This window comes from Glycine max, chromosome 10 (assembly GCF_000004515.6).
Source record: "Glycine max cultivar Williams 82 chromosome 10, Glycine_max_v4.0, whole genome shotgun sequence".
NCBI classification, from domain to species: Eukaryota; Viridiplantae; Streptophyta; class Magnoliopsida; order Fabales; family Fabaceae; genus Glycine; species Glycine max.
Genome location: NC_038246.2, coordinates 1,974,139 through 1,990,515, shown reverse-complemented (window position 1 = coordinate 1,990,515; position 16,377 = coordinate 1,974,139). Strand labels below are relative to the sequence as shown.

The 16,377-nt window shown below is 32.2% G+C and overlaps 2 protein-coding genes across 4 annotated transcripts; both read right to left on the bottom strand.

Annotated features, from left to right (window-relative positions):
• On the bottom strand, positions 1-2,681 carry LOC100812133 (gibberellin receptor GID1B). The gene is made up of 2 exons (XM_003536295.5): positions 2,182-2,681; positions 1-1,502 (listed from the first exon to the last, which is right to left on the bottom strand). Exons 1-2 carry the CDS (start codon positions 2,221-2,223, stop codon positions 513-515), a joined length of 1,032 nt encoding a protein of 343 aa, XP_003536343.1. The 5' UTR covers positions 2,224-2,681; the 3' UTR covers positions 1-512.
• A 9,793-nt stretch (positions 2,682-12,474) lies between these two features.
• Positions 12,475-15,408, bottom strand: LOC102668323 (uncharacterized). Of its 3 annotated transcripts, none has more exons than XM_006588547.4 (2): positions 14,026-15,408; positions 12,475-13,887 (listed from the first exon to the last, which is right to left on the bottom strand). In XM_006588547.4, exon 1 carries the CDS (start codon positions 15,072-15,074, stop codon positions 14,505-14,507), a length of 570 nt encoding a protein of 189 aa, XP_006588610.1. In that variant the 5' UTR covers positions 15,075-15,408; the 3' UTR covers positions 12,475-13,887; positions 14,026-14,504. The 3 variants fall into 3 exon arrangements, with proteins under 3 accessions (XP_006588610.1, XP_006588611.1, XP_006588612.1); XM_006588548.4 differs by having other exon boundaries at positions 12,475-13,114; XM_006588549.4 differs by having other exon boundaries at positions 12,475-13,103.
• Between the last annotated feature and the right edge of the window lie 969 nt (positions 15,409-16,377).

Below are 16,377 nucleotides of genomic sequence, written 5' to 3'. Positions count from 1 at the left end.
TAAACAAACAAGACATTTATATATAGACATAAAAGTTCATAACAGGATGGCATTTGCTCCAGTTCCCAGTCAATAATATATGTTATACAACATAAATGCATTCACTGAACCAAAGCGATAAGCCAAGCCATATCTTGTATCTCCCCTCCTCCTACTATTGAGGTTGAAAAAGTTAAATAGGGCAAGCTTCATTTACGTTGCTTCAGCCAAACCCCACTAAAGAACTGAACTCTGGCACTTCAAACTGCTGAAACTGGTGCTACCCTTCAAAAAGATATGAACACAGCACAGGAAGCAGTAGACCACACCGATCACAGAAAGCTCCAGATTTACCACCATAGATGTTATCACAGTAAGTAGCACTACACATTTATATAACTACACACCACCCCTATAAAGTTGGGAAAAGAAAAGAAAAAAAGATACAAAAATAAAAAAAAGAAACATTACCCAGGTGAAATGTCAGGCTTTTAGTTATGTATGGGATCCTTTAAGTAAGGTTAAATAGTATATTAACAGTTAGGGTTGACGAAGTTCTTTATCTCCTCCATGAGGGTATAGAAATGATCATTATTAGGCAAGAAGTAGAAACCAATAGTTGCCTCCTTTAGGTATAGAAGTTTGACATCTTGGCCACAATTCTTGAGACCTTCCACATATTCCAGTTGCCAATCTTGGAGAAGATCCAAACCAGCCACACAAACAAGACTTTTGGGCAACTTGAGTCCTTGAAGATTTTTACCCTTGGGGCCGAACGGGTTACAAGCCGGGTGATCTCGATCCGCCCCTTCGGGAAGAAAAGCTCTCCAATACCAATCACGGTCCTGCAGCCTCACAAAGTACTTCCCATCCAGTTTCATCTCTGACTCGGTTCGTTTCTCCCCACCAAACAGTGGGTGGAGAAGAATATTACCTAGCACCTCAATATCTTCCTCAGCAGCCCTCACAGCAACATGATGAGCAATGTTACCACCTGAACTATCCCCAGCCAAGTACACATGAACCTTGGAATCCTTTCCACTCTGAAGCCATGTCCTTGATTTAACCCAGTTAAGTGCAGACCAGCCATCATCATAGGCACAAGGATACCGATATTCCGGTGATCGCCTGTAATTCACAGAAACCACCACAGCCTTGCAATTGCTTACAAGGCGGCGGCAGAAGATGTCATATATAGCACTGTTCGCAGATGAATGAGAGAAGCTTCCACCATGGAAGAAAATTATAACAGGAACAATCTTTGTGGTGCTCAAGGGCTTCTCCAACTCTATGAACCTTCCCATGTTTTCAGGAGCTACTTGATACACCCTATTGAAGAGCCCGGTGCTTCGTTCGACATGATCAAAAGAGAATACCCCGTCAACAGGAATGGTATTAGCCGGGACCTTGCGGTCCAGGAATTCCGCTAACTCTCGATTGAACGTTCCATCAGCACGCCTTAGTAGATTGTAAGCCAGCTTGAAATTGGAGATAAGCACCCAAGTGTTGAGTGGAACAACACTCTACAAAAGATTGAAGATATTATTACAAGTTATAACCTTATCCATATGAACAATTCATTCCATCTAATCTAACACTGTAGTACTTATAAGAAAAACTGCATATTGATTCCTCTAATAAGAAAACTAGGGCACTACTAAGCTGAGAGTATTAGAGATAGCACTATTAGCAGATTAATAAAAGATTTTTTTTAAAAAAGCAACTAATTTATCAAAGGAAAAAGTTGACAAATTAGAGCAAAACCAAGGAATATAAATCTTCATGAGAAGAGAGGAACTTTCAACTTGTGTCACCAAATCAAACTGGAATTTTCCAACTTACCAGAAAAAGAAACCAGAGACCTACATGGGAAGAAATACAAAGTACAAGAAAAAGTAAACAAACCCCAAAAAAGAGCATCATCCAATAGGTGCCGCCATTATTAACTAAACCCAGAAAGGTAATAAAAAAAATAGATAGAGACAACTCTCTGAAATTCAGATATGTTTTCCGTCCTTAGCCTTGCAATTGATTTACCCCCTTTCATCCCCGCAACCCCCCTTCATCAACAAGACCCCACATAAAAGAAACAGAAGAAACAAACCAAGGAAGACACAGAAACACATATACAACCAGGTTTCAGATTAAAAAAAAATAGAAAGTGAAAAACAAAAACCCAGATGGATTTTAGTAATTTTTTACCTTAGATTCACTGAGGTTGACTTCATTATTACTTTCAGTCATGTTTGTTCTTCCTCTCTTATTCTGTATAGCAAAATACACAAGACCGAATCCACAGAAAACACGCTCAAAAAGTGATCCTCACACTCACAATAACCAACCCTTTAAGCCGCCTCATAATATATGGAAAATAGAGATATGAAGAGAAAGAAAAAAAAAAAGAAAAAAGCTCTTATCTTTAGAGAGGGTGGGTAATGGGCATCTCTCTCCCTTTGGATTGATTTGTCTCGGCTAAAGAAAGGAGAAAACTTCTATGTATGTGTTTCAGAAAGGGAACTAACTGAGAGAGATCACAATATTATGAGGAAGAGAGTGATAAGAAGGAGTGGTGGAGAGAGAAACACAACAACAGAGAGAGAGAGAGAGAGAGAGAGAGAGAGAGAGAGGTGTAGAGAGAGAAAGAGAATGAGAGTCAAACGCAAAGGAACGACGGGGATGGACGGAGACGAAAGAGACGACAAAGCTGGCGGCCGAATTAAACTGTATATAAAGGGTCCCACCGCTTAAATAATAAATATTGAGAAATCAGGAAATTAAATTAGGGGCGGTTTTTATTTTTTCTAATTGGATGTGTGGTATTGGTATTTCATTTCGGTCGCTATTTTTTTTTTTATTTCCTTGTTTTGTATGCTTGTGTGTGTATTGAGATAGAGGCAGGGAGAAATGACTTGTGACGTACAAGCTTGTGTACAGAACCTTTCTTGATGGCTATTGACAACCCCGTTTTGGCCTTGTTTAGGATATGGGTTGGGTTGGGTTAAAGTTTTCTGTGTGTCTTCCAAATTAGATAAAGAAAAAGAAAAGTTAATGCAAGCGGTGAGTACGTTACTAGTTCTAGAAGGGGAACTCTTTGCTATAAACAATAGAACAATACCATTTTTTTTTTCCTTCACACTATACCATGTCACTCATGCCAAAATTTCAGTTTACTGGTTTGGTTTTATTAAACTTAATAGGTATCTTTTTTCTTTTTGATCATAAATGCTAGCGGTGCATACGTTACTTGCTCTAGAAGGGGAACGCTTTGCTATATACAATAAAAATGATATTGTACCATTTTTTTTGTTCACACTATACCAAATGTCACCCATGCTAAAATTTCAGCTTACCTGTTTGGATTTAAAGTTTTTTAGTATATTTTTTATTTATTGAATTTGTATATTTACTGTTTCAAGTTCGTTTCATCAATTTGATATTGCATGGTATTTTTAGATGTATTTCTAAGTTTTAATTACAAAAAACCCTACCTGACGCGTCTCCCTTGCGAGGTCTCTTCCAGATTCGCTCTTTTCCTGTTTTGTGGTGTAGCTTTTGTTTTGTAGGGCTTTTAGCCACGTCTTTAATAAAATAAATAAATAATAGTAAATGATAAGATTTATTAATTGGATTAGTATTTATATATGATATATTAATACTTTTATATGAAAAAATATTCTCTCTAGTACTAGAGAGATATAGAAGAGGAAAAAAATCATGGAGTTTGTAAGATCCACAATTAACATGGGTGTCACAAAACTAACTTATATAGTCAAACGTCTTGTATTTGTAATTATAAAGCTTAATTAAACATCATTTCCAAGTCCATGTATTTATCCAAAATTCATTGCGACTTTTTTCTAACCTTTCATTATTTCGATGGTAATTAGTTCAAATCCAAATTCAAAAGTTAAGGCCAGTTTAGGTTAGGGTGGTAGTAAGATTTTTTTTTTCAAATTTAAAATTGAAAACAACCACGTATGGGTAAAACTTAAAAGAGGATTGAATTAGTTTTAAAATTTTAAATTATCTTAACTCATTATTAGGAAAAACACATATAGTTATAGTTTTAAGTTATCTAGAAAAGTTTCATCCATTTTGATTCTTATGTCTATCTTAACTTTCCTTATTTTTGATCGAGTTTTTTTTTTCATTTATTTTTTCACTACCTGTTTAGTGACAATTAAAAGTAAAAACTGGGTTGAGACCATCCGTCTAAACTCATCCAATGAAATATAAAACTTCAACTTTAAATCTTTAACACATTAAATCTAAGTCTTTAGCCTTATTTGATTATTGTCTAAGGTGAGCTTTACTTACAAAGAAGTTTGAATAAGTATGGCATTTACCGAGTTTTGACTCATTTTAAAAGTTCAAATTAAATGTAGGTTTTTTTTTACTCAACTCATTATAGAAGAATTTATTGTAACAAAGTTTGATATTTAATTATTACAAAGAAGTTTTACTTATTATTTAATGATTATTTTTTCTTGGTTTAGACGTGAAAATCATTATTTTTAATATTTTTTAATAAATTTTAATCAATTAAAAAAAGATTAGACAAAGAGTGTTAGTGAGAAGGTAGTTGTTACCATTATTCTTTTAGATATATATTTGGTCTCACCTGAAAGAATCTATATTAGGTTTAAAAATTATTTTAAATTAAAGTAGATTTAGGTAATTTTGTATTGGAAAAATAATTTACTGTTTTTTTACTATTAACTTGTTTTTAAGATAAAATTAAAAAAATAAAATACTTCAATTTAAAATTAATTTTAATTACAATTAATTTTGAAAATGTTCATTAACACACACTACAGAAGTGAAGAATTCTATATGTACTTGCATTATTTTTGTCCAAAAAATTATTGAGTATTGATTCAAAATGATCCAAGAGAAGTCTAATTTTAAGGAAGTGAATGCTCAAAATCGCAAGTTACTACCTTGACACAACAAGTGATTGGTAATGTACTTGGCTAATATTTTACAACAATTGGCATCATTTTTGCATCGTGATCATAATTGAGAGGCTCTAACTCATCTAAAGTCCTTCGGAGCACTTGACCTTAATTTAAGATGTTTCATATAGTTTTGACTCATAAGTAACCCTTTAAGAGAATCACACATCTCAACATTAGTTTAATCATCTATGCAGGTGGCTAATATATCTTGTAATGCATCATCATCCCCAGTAATATATTTATATTCGCCATTACATCATTCAGCTTGAGAAGGGATAGAATCAACTTTAGTCAAATATATGTTTTTTTAGGTTATATCACAAAATGACAAAATCCATGCTGTCCTATGGCATAATTGATTATATGCCTTTCAACCAGAAGTAATTTCTCTTTAACTTTAACAAAAAAATATGTTTAACAGATGCATATAATAATATGTCACTAATAATTCCCTTTGAAGCATATTATATGTCACTAATAACTCTCGTTGCATTTTAACAATTGTACATAGTCTCTTTGAAAAATTGATACGAAATTCGTTGAAGAAAAGAGAAAGAAGGAGAGTAGCAACAGAAGCTCAGTATTAGGATACTTTGGTAAAGTGTAAGTTTCATTAATACTTTATTCTTATTTCTTCGTATGTTAGAACGAAACCTTCGCGAAGTGGGTTCCACGGATTTTTTAAGAAATTTATTTCCTTTTCCACTTAATGAAACACAGTGTAAAAGTATGAATGTGAACTCATATTTGTTCCACTTCAAAGTATATGTTTAGATCTGTGTTAGTTTTCATTGGACGTGCATTAATATTGGTCAAACATGAATATTAATGTTAACCAAGATGTTTAGATTCTGCATCGTATTTGATTATGTTCGGGAGACGTGCGTCTATGTTAAAACTGTTCAAAGTAACTTATGAATCCAACAAAATCAATTTTTGTGAATATTTTTTATTATTTCCGATTTTATCCTTCTTTCTTTTGAATGGTTAACAACACTAATATATTTTCATTCTAACATTTATATCCTTTCTCACCAACCTATCCATGCACTAAATATTTTTTCACTAATAAATATAAAAATAAGTTAAAATATGTCCAATTATGTGGTGTTTAATTTTTATGTATCTAATACAAAATATCTCCAATTATGTTTTTATTTTTAGTTATTTAAAATATGTTTGATACAAAATACTTTCTCAAACAATTAATGTCCATTTTAATAATTTACACATTTAAAATTGATTTTGAAAACAAGTTTCCAAATAATATTAAATGTGGGAATCAATTTTCAGATACAAGTATCCAAACAAAAATCACATTTCTTTAACATCAATCTTATAGAATCACATTAATTTAGAATCAATTCTACAAAATTCTACTAATAACATTAAACAAATAAGTCTTTAAACTCATAGTAAATAAACAGTTTAATATGAATAATTAAATGAAGTATTATTTTATTATTTTTTTTCTTTCTAAAATTAAGACATCCTCACATCAAAAGTCATAAGATTAATTCTAAAAAAATAGAATTTAATTAAGGAACAACTCTCATTTTTGCAAACATTATTCTATTCATAGAGTGGAATCGGAACTTTCTTATAGATTTAAAGAACATAAACTACCAATCACTTGATCTGCACAATGTGGATGAACAAAAATGTAAATTGCATTTAAACAAAACGGATGAAACATATTATTTTTTCAGGGAAATACCAATTGTTTTAACGAATTGAACCAGTGGCCTAAAAACTAAAAAGGGTAACAATTTTTTTTATAGGGACAGTAGATCTGGATGTAGTGAAAAAACATGGTAGGGAAACAGTTGTACCTAAATGGAAAGTCATGAAGCTACAAGGAAGCAGACAAATGAGTTTCCAGCGTGCGGCCGACGCCAAGGCACGTGGCGACAAAGGGTTCCATCTCCATGCTTTTACGTTTTGCCAAACGCGCCCTCCGCTTGAATTCCCCAAACTACCCCCTGGCTCCCACAAATACTCCCGAAATGCCACTGAGATGACAGGTGTTTTTGTCCACTACCCTATAGCGCGTGACGGCATGTTTTTTGTCAGAGCCCGAAAGATATGAAAATTGAAAAGGAAGCTTTTCTGTTCTCAATTAATTTTTATTATTTTCGAAATTACTACTACAATTAATAATAGAGTAAAGAAAATCACCAAACGCCTGATGAGAGATGGTTCATATTTAATAAAAAGGTTTTGAATTCGAATTTTAAGTATATAATGATATTAAATCTTTCATAATAATATTACATCGTGAACATGAAGGTCTTTCCATGGTGATAGTCTTTAAAAAAAAAAAAAAAAAAAACAACGTGAGAGGGGTTTTGGATTTTGTCGTATTGGATGGAACCGGTTGCGTTGTATATGTCTCTCTTTCATCGTGCGCTACGAACAGATGGCGTACTTACGGAACTCTAGTTCCCGGAGGTGGGTCCCGCAGGCCCAAGTCTTATTCACAAAACGAGCTTTGTACGATGATCGAGGGACCCACCCGGTGTGGGACCCGAGGGGAGTATCAAGTGTGTGTGCGCTGCAACCATTGATCACGGCCGTTGGTTTTTGCTTCATCATAATAATGCCATGGTTGTGTGTTTCAGACATAAATAAATAAGTTAAATTAAATTAATGAAAGAGCTATGCTAGTGAGTGAGAGAGAGAGAGAGATTTATCTTATTGCAACTCCTTCCAATAATAGCTTCGTAGATTTGGACCCTTGTGTCATTCAGTTCATGGAGACGTGTATTGTTTTTTTCCTTCTCATTTTTTTAATTAGTTTTTTAAAAATGAAGAGAAAAAAAAAACATTTGATTGATTATATCTTACTCAAATTGTGGAGTCCTACGATGCTTTTCCAACCCTTATCGCCAAAAGATGGGGTTTTCTTTTTGTTGCTTTTTCATTCTTCCTTTCCTTTTTTGCTTGGTTCTATTCTATCTTTTGCGCATGTGCAATATTATTATAGTGGCAATCCGTCCTAGTCTTTTTTCTGCAAGGGCCTATCATTTCATCTCTTCTCCATTGGAACAGTGAAATTCTACTCCTATAATAATTTGTGGCATATTCACTTCTTCAAAAAAAATACCAATTTCTTGTATTCATTCATATAAAGATCTTTACGTAAAAAAAAATCATATAAATATATGTAGAGTTAGTTAGAGATGTTAATAATCTTTACATCATCTCTAATATTGCTTAATTTTTAATAATATTTTTTTTACCAGAACAAATGACACATAGGTGCTTTATTAATAAGATTATATCATAATAAATAATATATTTTTTAAGCATGGTAGGATCAACAAAATTAATTTAAGTATTCATTTTAGTTATCTTATCATTGGAATGAATTTTTGTATAGTATTTAAATTTATATGAAATTGTAAGATTTATAAATTTAGATAAATAATTCATTTAAGTAATTATAGATAATCTAATATGTCTAGAAAAAGAAAAGCCCAACAAATATGCAGGAAAATATCTAGAGGGGGCGAGTAGGGCTTGAACCCTTCCTCTCAAACTTTTTATCTATATACATAATATTTTTTAGTTAATCATTATAAATTAATTTTGCATGTTGTTATTATAATAATAATTAAGGTTATCATCAATTAACATAAAAATTAGTTTCAATTTTATGTATAAAATAGTATTTTTTTTAAAAATATTAAAAAAATATTATTTATTAAATGTTAGACATTTAAATAATTATAAAAGAAGAGGAAAAATCAGAAAGGTTTCTGTATCCGTTCCAGCATATATACGAAAGGGTTTAACTATTGATGCTTCGTGGTTTATTTCATTGTTTGATTTAGAGTTTAATATAACTTTTTTTAATCGAAATTATTTTAAAATTGTTAAATATAATTAAAATATTGTTTAAATTAATCTTGGTTATATATTTTATATTGAAACGTGTGATACAGTAAAAAATATATTTTAGTAATCTAACAAAGAGACACTAAATAATTGGATAGAGTGAAGGGGAAATGTTGACCACCAATTGAAAAAAAGAAAACTGTGGAAATAGAATAAAAAACAATCATTCAAATGCGAAATATCTAACTGCCCGAAGAAAACATAAACCATATACTAATTCAATATATAAAACAAAAAAGGACACTTGCATGAATACAAATTTTGCGCCATAATTCAATTATATTAATAAGTGATTAATTCAGGTGGTATATTTTTATTTTTCTTTGGAAAAGTTTTGGGTTTAAGTCTTAATATATGAAAAATAAAATATCCTGAAGAAAATTATTCTTACCATACTATAAATGTCTCAATTTAAATATAATTATAATTATTAAAGAGTTTAGCTCAAAGCATGTTATATTAGTTATTATAAAATTTTATACTTTTTATTTATTCTTATGGATAAAAAATTAAATATAATTACTTTCTATAAAATATATATGTAATCCTAATAAAAAAAATCATTATTCAACAACATATCATTTCTCGTAAGAATATGTTTAGGAGTGAGATTTGCAGAAAAAGAAATGAAAAATATTTTCTAATTTGATGTTGTTTTAAATAAAGTAACTAAAATGATATTTTAGTATCAATTAAATTCCATAATATTTTTTTATAAATATTGCATAAATATCTTTATTAAAATAAAAAATACTCCTATTCTTTTCTCTTCTTAGTGTTGGTAAGATGAATGTGAAAATCGATGAAGAAAATATTAAAAAAGTAAAAAAAATATATTAAAATAAGATAATAAATCAAGGACTAAAATTAAACATTAAATTTTATAGAGACTAAAATCATATTAATGAATTTGATGAAGACTATAACCAAAATTTAAATTTTATAGGAATTAAAATTAAACTTAAAATTTTATAGAAACTAAAAAATATTAAAAAAAAAATTCTAGGGGTGAAAAGAAAACCATTTGTCATGTGGCAATCACAGGGATGCAATGTCACCCAAAATGTTCATGTATAAGGTTAATTAAGCATCATTAGCAGTGACGGAGTTAGTGACCGGGATTTAGTGTAACACATTTTTCAAACAGAGAACTAAAATGTTGATGATCCTAAACAAAACTAAAGGTAAACATTTGCATATTTATAGGAATAAAAAATATTTAACTTAAACAAAAAAAATATTTTTAAGAAGACAAAAACAAGGAAGAAAAGTCAAAAACAATTATTCAAATTAATTTGGTCTTTAAGTTGAAAGTCAAATTTGATTTGAATTCTAGGAATGTAAAAGTGTATTTTTATGGTGAGTAAAAATCAAACTTATATGTAGATTTTTCAAATTAAAAAAAAATTAATCTAAAAAAGTAAAATTTGTAATTTTCATATTGATTATATATCTATAAATGGGTTGAATAAATTTTGATATATTCTAAAATTAATGACGACGGAAGGTTTTACTTGCTTTGTAATGATTATAGATGTAATGTCATTACAATTGACACTGGTATTAGCACTTCCTATTTAATTATTTTACAGACGGATCTCTGGGAACAAATACACCTTACATGTAATGGAGAAGGCACATTTATTTCCACAAAATTTAGTAGAGGGTTTAGCATTATGGATGTTGATAATGACTTCTACATGTTCAAGATGGATCTACTTGAAGATAAGGGAAAGATTACTTCAAGTGGACCAGGGGAGATATTTAATCATTAATTGATAATAACATAATGGGATTTGAGTTTTTCATCTTCCCATGTAAAAGTGGCAAAAACCATGATATGATTAAGGTTTACTAGTTTAAATTTGGTTTAGCATGACAAGAGTTTTTTTTTTTTTTTCATTTTATTAACAATGGTTTTTAGAGTGAATAGACTTGTCAAATTTGATATCAGTACTATAAGAGTCAAGAAAAGCCATTTTGTAAGTATATGTGTTGAAATTTATCTTATTTAATATATAGCGAGTAAAATTTGGCTTAAGAATTATTGGTATAAAGTTGAATATTATTTATGTTGAATGTGGATATTATGGCCATCTCTCGATATTATAATTTCTAGCTAATGACCATAAAATTTGATGGTTGAGTAAAAATAAATACAAACTATGTTCCTAGTAGAGACACTACACTATACTTAATACACATTAAATTCAACAAAATCAAATCCATGCCAAGATAAATAGTTATCCCCAACGTCTCTGAAACCAAAAAATGGAGTGGGATATGCATGGGGATTGGATAATTGTCAAGATGAAAAAACACAATATATTTTGCAAATGATATGGGTGAAAAAGGGTAAGAAAATAGTGATCTATAATAACTTTAAAGTTATTTACGTGTTGAATTAAAAAAATGATACAATAGGCCGCAAAGCAAATCAAGGACGTGCAATGACATTAAATTCAAATGAATCCACACAAAGATCACCACTAGATGATGGACAAGAGATAAAAGCATACACAGCTTTGAAAAATATATGTCATGGGTGGTCCACTCCAATGCATCTCTTCAAGTAAGAAGCCAATAATTGAATCTCGTGCAATGGTTACTAATGAACAAATAAATAAAAAAAACTTTAAAATGGTTGTTACCACCAATAACCTTTCACAACCAAGATTGAATAAAGACTTGCATCACCTTTATTGAGATTTGTGTTAGGTGATATTATATCCTTGTATCTTTTCTTCACATGAATAAAAAAAACTATCCCTTAAAATTTAAAAAGAAGACTGCAATGAAAATTGTTTTGTCTATTTGAGTGTCTATAAATGAACTTCCAATTTCTCACTAGGACATTGCTAACGATGACTTGCTTTTCACTAAAGCAAAAGCTTCACATGGCTCTTTGTTACGTTTACTTGAAAATTTAGTTTGCAAAATCTAGAGACCTTTTGCCAACAGAAGTTCCTAGAGTTAAGGTGAAAAATACTTTTCCATTTGCAACGCATGCTCCATAGAGAGATATTTCGGCTTCTTTATATTAAAAGGTAGGCTTAAGAAGTTTTATTTTGATTTCTTAATTGTGAATATGCAAAAAAGCTTGGCTTCCTAGAAGAAGAAGAAATCCTAAATAAGGCTGGCAAACTTCCATTAGTATTGCCATTGTCAGCTTTATCTTCCATTCCGACATGTTATATGGAATTATTTTGGCTTATGCAAAACACTTGCTTTATCATTGACTGCATCACTGGAGATTTTATCTAGAAAATAAGTCTTAAAGAGGTATACATTTGGTTGGGTGGCATCTAATAACTTTTCCCCAAAAGCTATGGTTGCCTCAATGTTTTTACTTTGGGAAATGAATATTGCAATGCAAGGCAAGCTCATTTGGAATTGCAACACAATTTATCAAAACTCTAGGTCCAAATTCTTCTTAAGAAATATGGCGATGCCTTCCTTTGAGTCATACTAGAAAAGGATCGACAATTTGGAATGATATTAGCAAAATGACATCAATTTTGAAATTGGGAGTATGTCATGCAAATTGGTGAAGGATCACTTGTTTTGATCTTTTTTTATTGTCATGATTGTTGCTATTGTCGTTGTCATATTATTATTGTTGTTCAATACCAGTCTATAAAAGGAATACTCGAATGGAATTTTATTTATTTGGTTGGAGCCAACCTACAAGAACTCTCACGCTTAAGTCGATATCTAAATAAAAATAGTGTAAAAGTGGGAAGGAATACATGAATCCTTGATGGCCTATTTATATTTTTCTCTTCTAGCCTAAGGTGATGATCCATACGTGATGAGGCCAGGGTTATAATCACGGGGCGAATTCCACAAAATCTATTGCATTGGAATTGGGCTTTAGCATCAAATCTGGTACATCATGAATACATAAGGGTTGGTGAATCTGAGTGTCAAAAAGTTTTCAATGTTGAGGCTCGTGGATTAGCTACTGAGTTGAGTCAAATTGCCAAGAGTGTATTTTTTAATACATTCAAGTAGTGACTCTCAGTAATTCAGTCTACTATTTGCTGAATATGCTTCGTGCCATGAACCATGATAGTGGATGAACCAGGGAGAGCTAGTCAATGCTGTATGCAATGTGATTATCCAAATATAATCACTAGCTGCAGAAAAGATAACATGGCTGCCAAGTCCTTGAGTTCCATGCTCTAGTCTCTGTCAGCTCCAGTGGCTGAATTTACTAGTATCCGATCCCCACTCTTGGATAAGTAGACAATGTTCAACATTAATCTGGAAAAAAACTTACGCAATAGAAAATAGTGCTAAAGTAAGGAACTCCACCATCCACAAGACCAAAACGAGTGACAACTAAAGAAATGATTTCCTGTGTGGGGCAGTATATAAGCAGATCATCATGAAACCCAAGGTTAAACTCGGCCACAATTTGTCCGAATTTAAGGGAATCAAAATCAAAATGTGAGAATAAATAAAGATCTCTGAGCTTTTGAGCATTTCCAATATTATATTTAATCAACAGAAAGAAAGGATTAATAAGAGGTCACCAAAATAAATAAATAAATAAATATAGAAACTATGTGCATTCAAGTAAGATTATGCTGGGTCAACTGCTTAAAAGAGATGCCTTGTATAACCTAGCAATTTTTCCAGGCCCAATTTTCGTATCTCAGCATGCATTTTCTGAGCAGGTGGCAATAAGAAGTCTTACATCACGTTGGAGGAAATTCTCGCATTTTCCATTGACACTGATTTTTTATATTCTTATTCATAAAATAACATAAAGAATTGACGTATGGCTGCTGAGAATGACGTCATCATATTAAAAAGAAAAAAGAACCTTGAGGTTTCAACCACTGCATTATTCTATTAACCACTAATCAATTTGCTAATCGCCTTCAGATACAGCCAAAAAGTGTATGTGGAGAGTATATCATTTGAGGGTTACACGGGATGCCATGTTTTCCCTTTCAGAGGGCATAGTAGTATGACAAATTGACAATCCAACCAGCCTGGGAGGTTTTACTTTTTGAAAAATTGAATGAAAAGCATTTCCAACCTTCACATTTATATGTTGAAATTGAATTGGTCAGTAAAAAGTGAATGAAACTTGCAACCAGAATGGTAGGTCTAACTAGAAAATCAGTCAGCAAAAACAAATCCTTTTGGAATAAGGCAACTCTTACACCTTCTTTACCTTGTCCGAGTCCTGTGCAATTGACTAGTAGTAATAGCATTCTTGAGTCTCGAGTCTCGCTGAAAATGCTTCATCAAATTCAAAAGCGACTGTTTCATATCCTTCTCCATTCTTTCAAGGAGGAGTCATGGTCAATGTCTCCCACCTACCCTGTCACAGTCACACCCCAACCAACAAGCATGCTACACATAGTATTAATTAATCACACAAGTCTACTAATAAATTAAAAAAAAAACATAAACTAAACAAACAAACAGCCAAAGAATCAATCAATCATCCTCCTTCAAGTAATCAAGCACCCTTTAAAGTTCAAAGTCAGAATCAATCAATCAATAATCAAAGAATCAATCAGGTTGATCATGGACAGGTTAGTGAAAGCAGAAACAAAGGAAGTTGAGTTGATATTCCAAAAGGGCCAAAAGTGCAGCTCCTCCTTCAAGCTCACCAGCCTCATGCACACCATGTCAGTGGCAGTGTCTTTAACCACCACAAACCCTTCTCCACAATTCCCCCACTCTCTTCTGTTTCTTACACACTACAACTCTCTCAGCCCTCTGATCAACACCCTCTCTCCGACCCTCCCGACGCCATAACCGACCGAGCCACCATGCTCCCCACCCGAAAGGCCACCGTCGAACACCTCCGCCAACTATTCTCCAAACCCGGCCCCCACGTCTCCCTCGTCGGCCCCCACGTCGCCATGGAATGCGGCAGCGCCGACGTCGTCGCGGATTTGCTGCGCGACGGCGGAATCCCTCATGCCGCTCGCAATTAGGGTTGGGAGCCTCCAAGCGGTGAAGCTTCTGGAAGCCTCCGGCTGCAAAATCGACGAATCGGTTCTTCACGAGGCCGCGGCAATGGACCGAATCGACACGATGAAGTTTCAGTTGGAGCGCTACGGCAACGACGGCGAGGAGTTGGAAGTGGATGCGGTGTACTCCGAGGGGAGGACGGCGATCCACGTGGCGGCGAGGGAGGGGCACGTGAGGGTTATCAAGTTCGATGGGAGGAAACCCTAATCGCTTGAACACGGTGCGGAGGCAGGGCATAAATGTGTCCTTTCCCAATCATCTTCACTTATCTAAGATCATAAATCAAATGTGTCCTCTGTGCATATAATAATATATACTAATTCACATTATATCCCTTTTCCCATTCATATTTTGGTGTTCAACATGCAAACATACAATATTGCCTGCTTTAAACATATTCATATCATTATCTATCCTAACTACCATTCAAAACAAAGTATCCGACACATGGAATGAAGAACAAGACAAGTAATCTAAGATCTCTGGATGTATGATGAAAATAGGAGAAATTGCAAAAAAATGTTTGAAAATACTATTTTTTTTAAATGAAAATGGAAATAATAACTAAGCACGTTGTTGTCAACTTTATTTTCAAATTTTGTTAAAAATAAAATGAGTGAGGCATATGTACTCAGCCCCTTAAATAATGCTCTCAGGTTTAACCCTCCATTTGATAAACTCTGCCAAAATGATCATCAAATACTATAGGATTAATGCCACAATATTGTTTCTCGCAATGCAAAACACCTTTTTTTTTTTTATCATATTATTCGCGAATGAGTTTTTAGTTCCTCCCCCTTAAATAAAAAATTTTTACAATAAGATTTTCTAGAAATATAATGCCACCAAACAGCTCACAACGTCACTCTTACCCTGACTAAGAAACAAGCAGCCTAAATGACAGGCCCCCTTTGTATTGATTTTCCTCTGATGAAAGAGACAGATTGGTATATTAATCATTAATTTTGACGTGGGGTTCTTATTACTTGATTTCCAAAAAGCACCTTTTAAATTTTTTTATTTCATCAAATTTTAATTCAACTTTATATTATCGAGGGTGAACCATAGCCCAAAAGATTGTAAAAAAAATCGTGGGAAGAAAAGAAAAAAAAAAGGTGCTTAATTTTGGTTTCTCCCGATTCAAATGACAAACTAAAAAAATATGACCTATTCAAGAAGTTTTCAATTTGTCATTTTTCAATATTAGTTTCAAAACAACTATTAAAAAAATTATTTTAATATTTGATGATTAATTAAATTAGAGAATTTAATATAATCAAATGATTAATTAATTTTAAAAAAAGATAGAATATTATTATATTTTTTCTATCATTGAAAATATAAATAATATGAAAGATTTGGTGAAAGAAGAGAAACAAACATGTATGATTTTGTATTTGGAATTTGGGTTGAAAAGGTGATTACATACAAGTTTGACTTGGTCAATTATTATTTCAATTTTAATTGCTAAATGATTAGCAATAAGAGGTAACAAGAAATAATATAGCTTAAAAAAGGATACCATCAAAATGATTTTGAT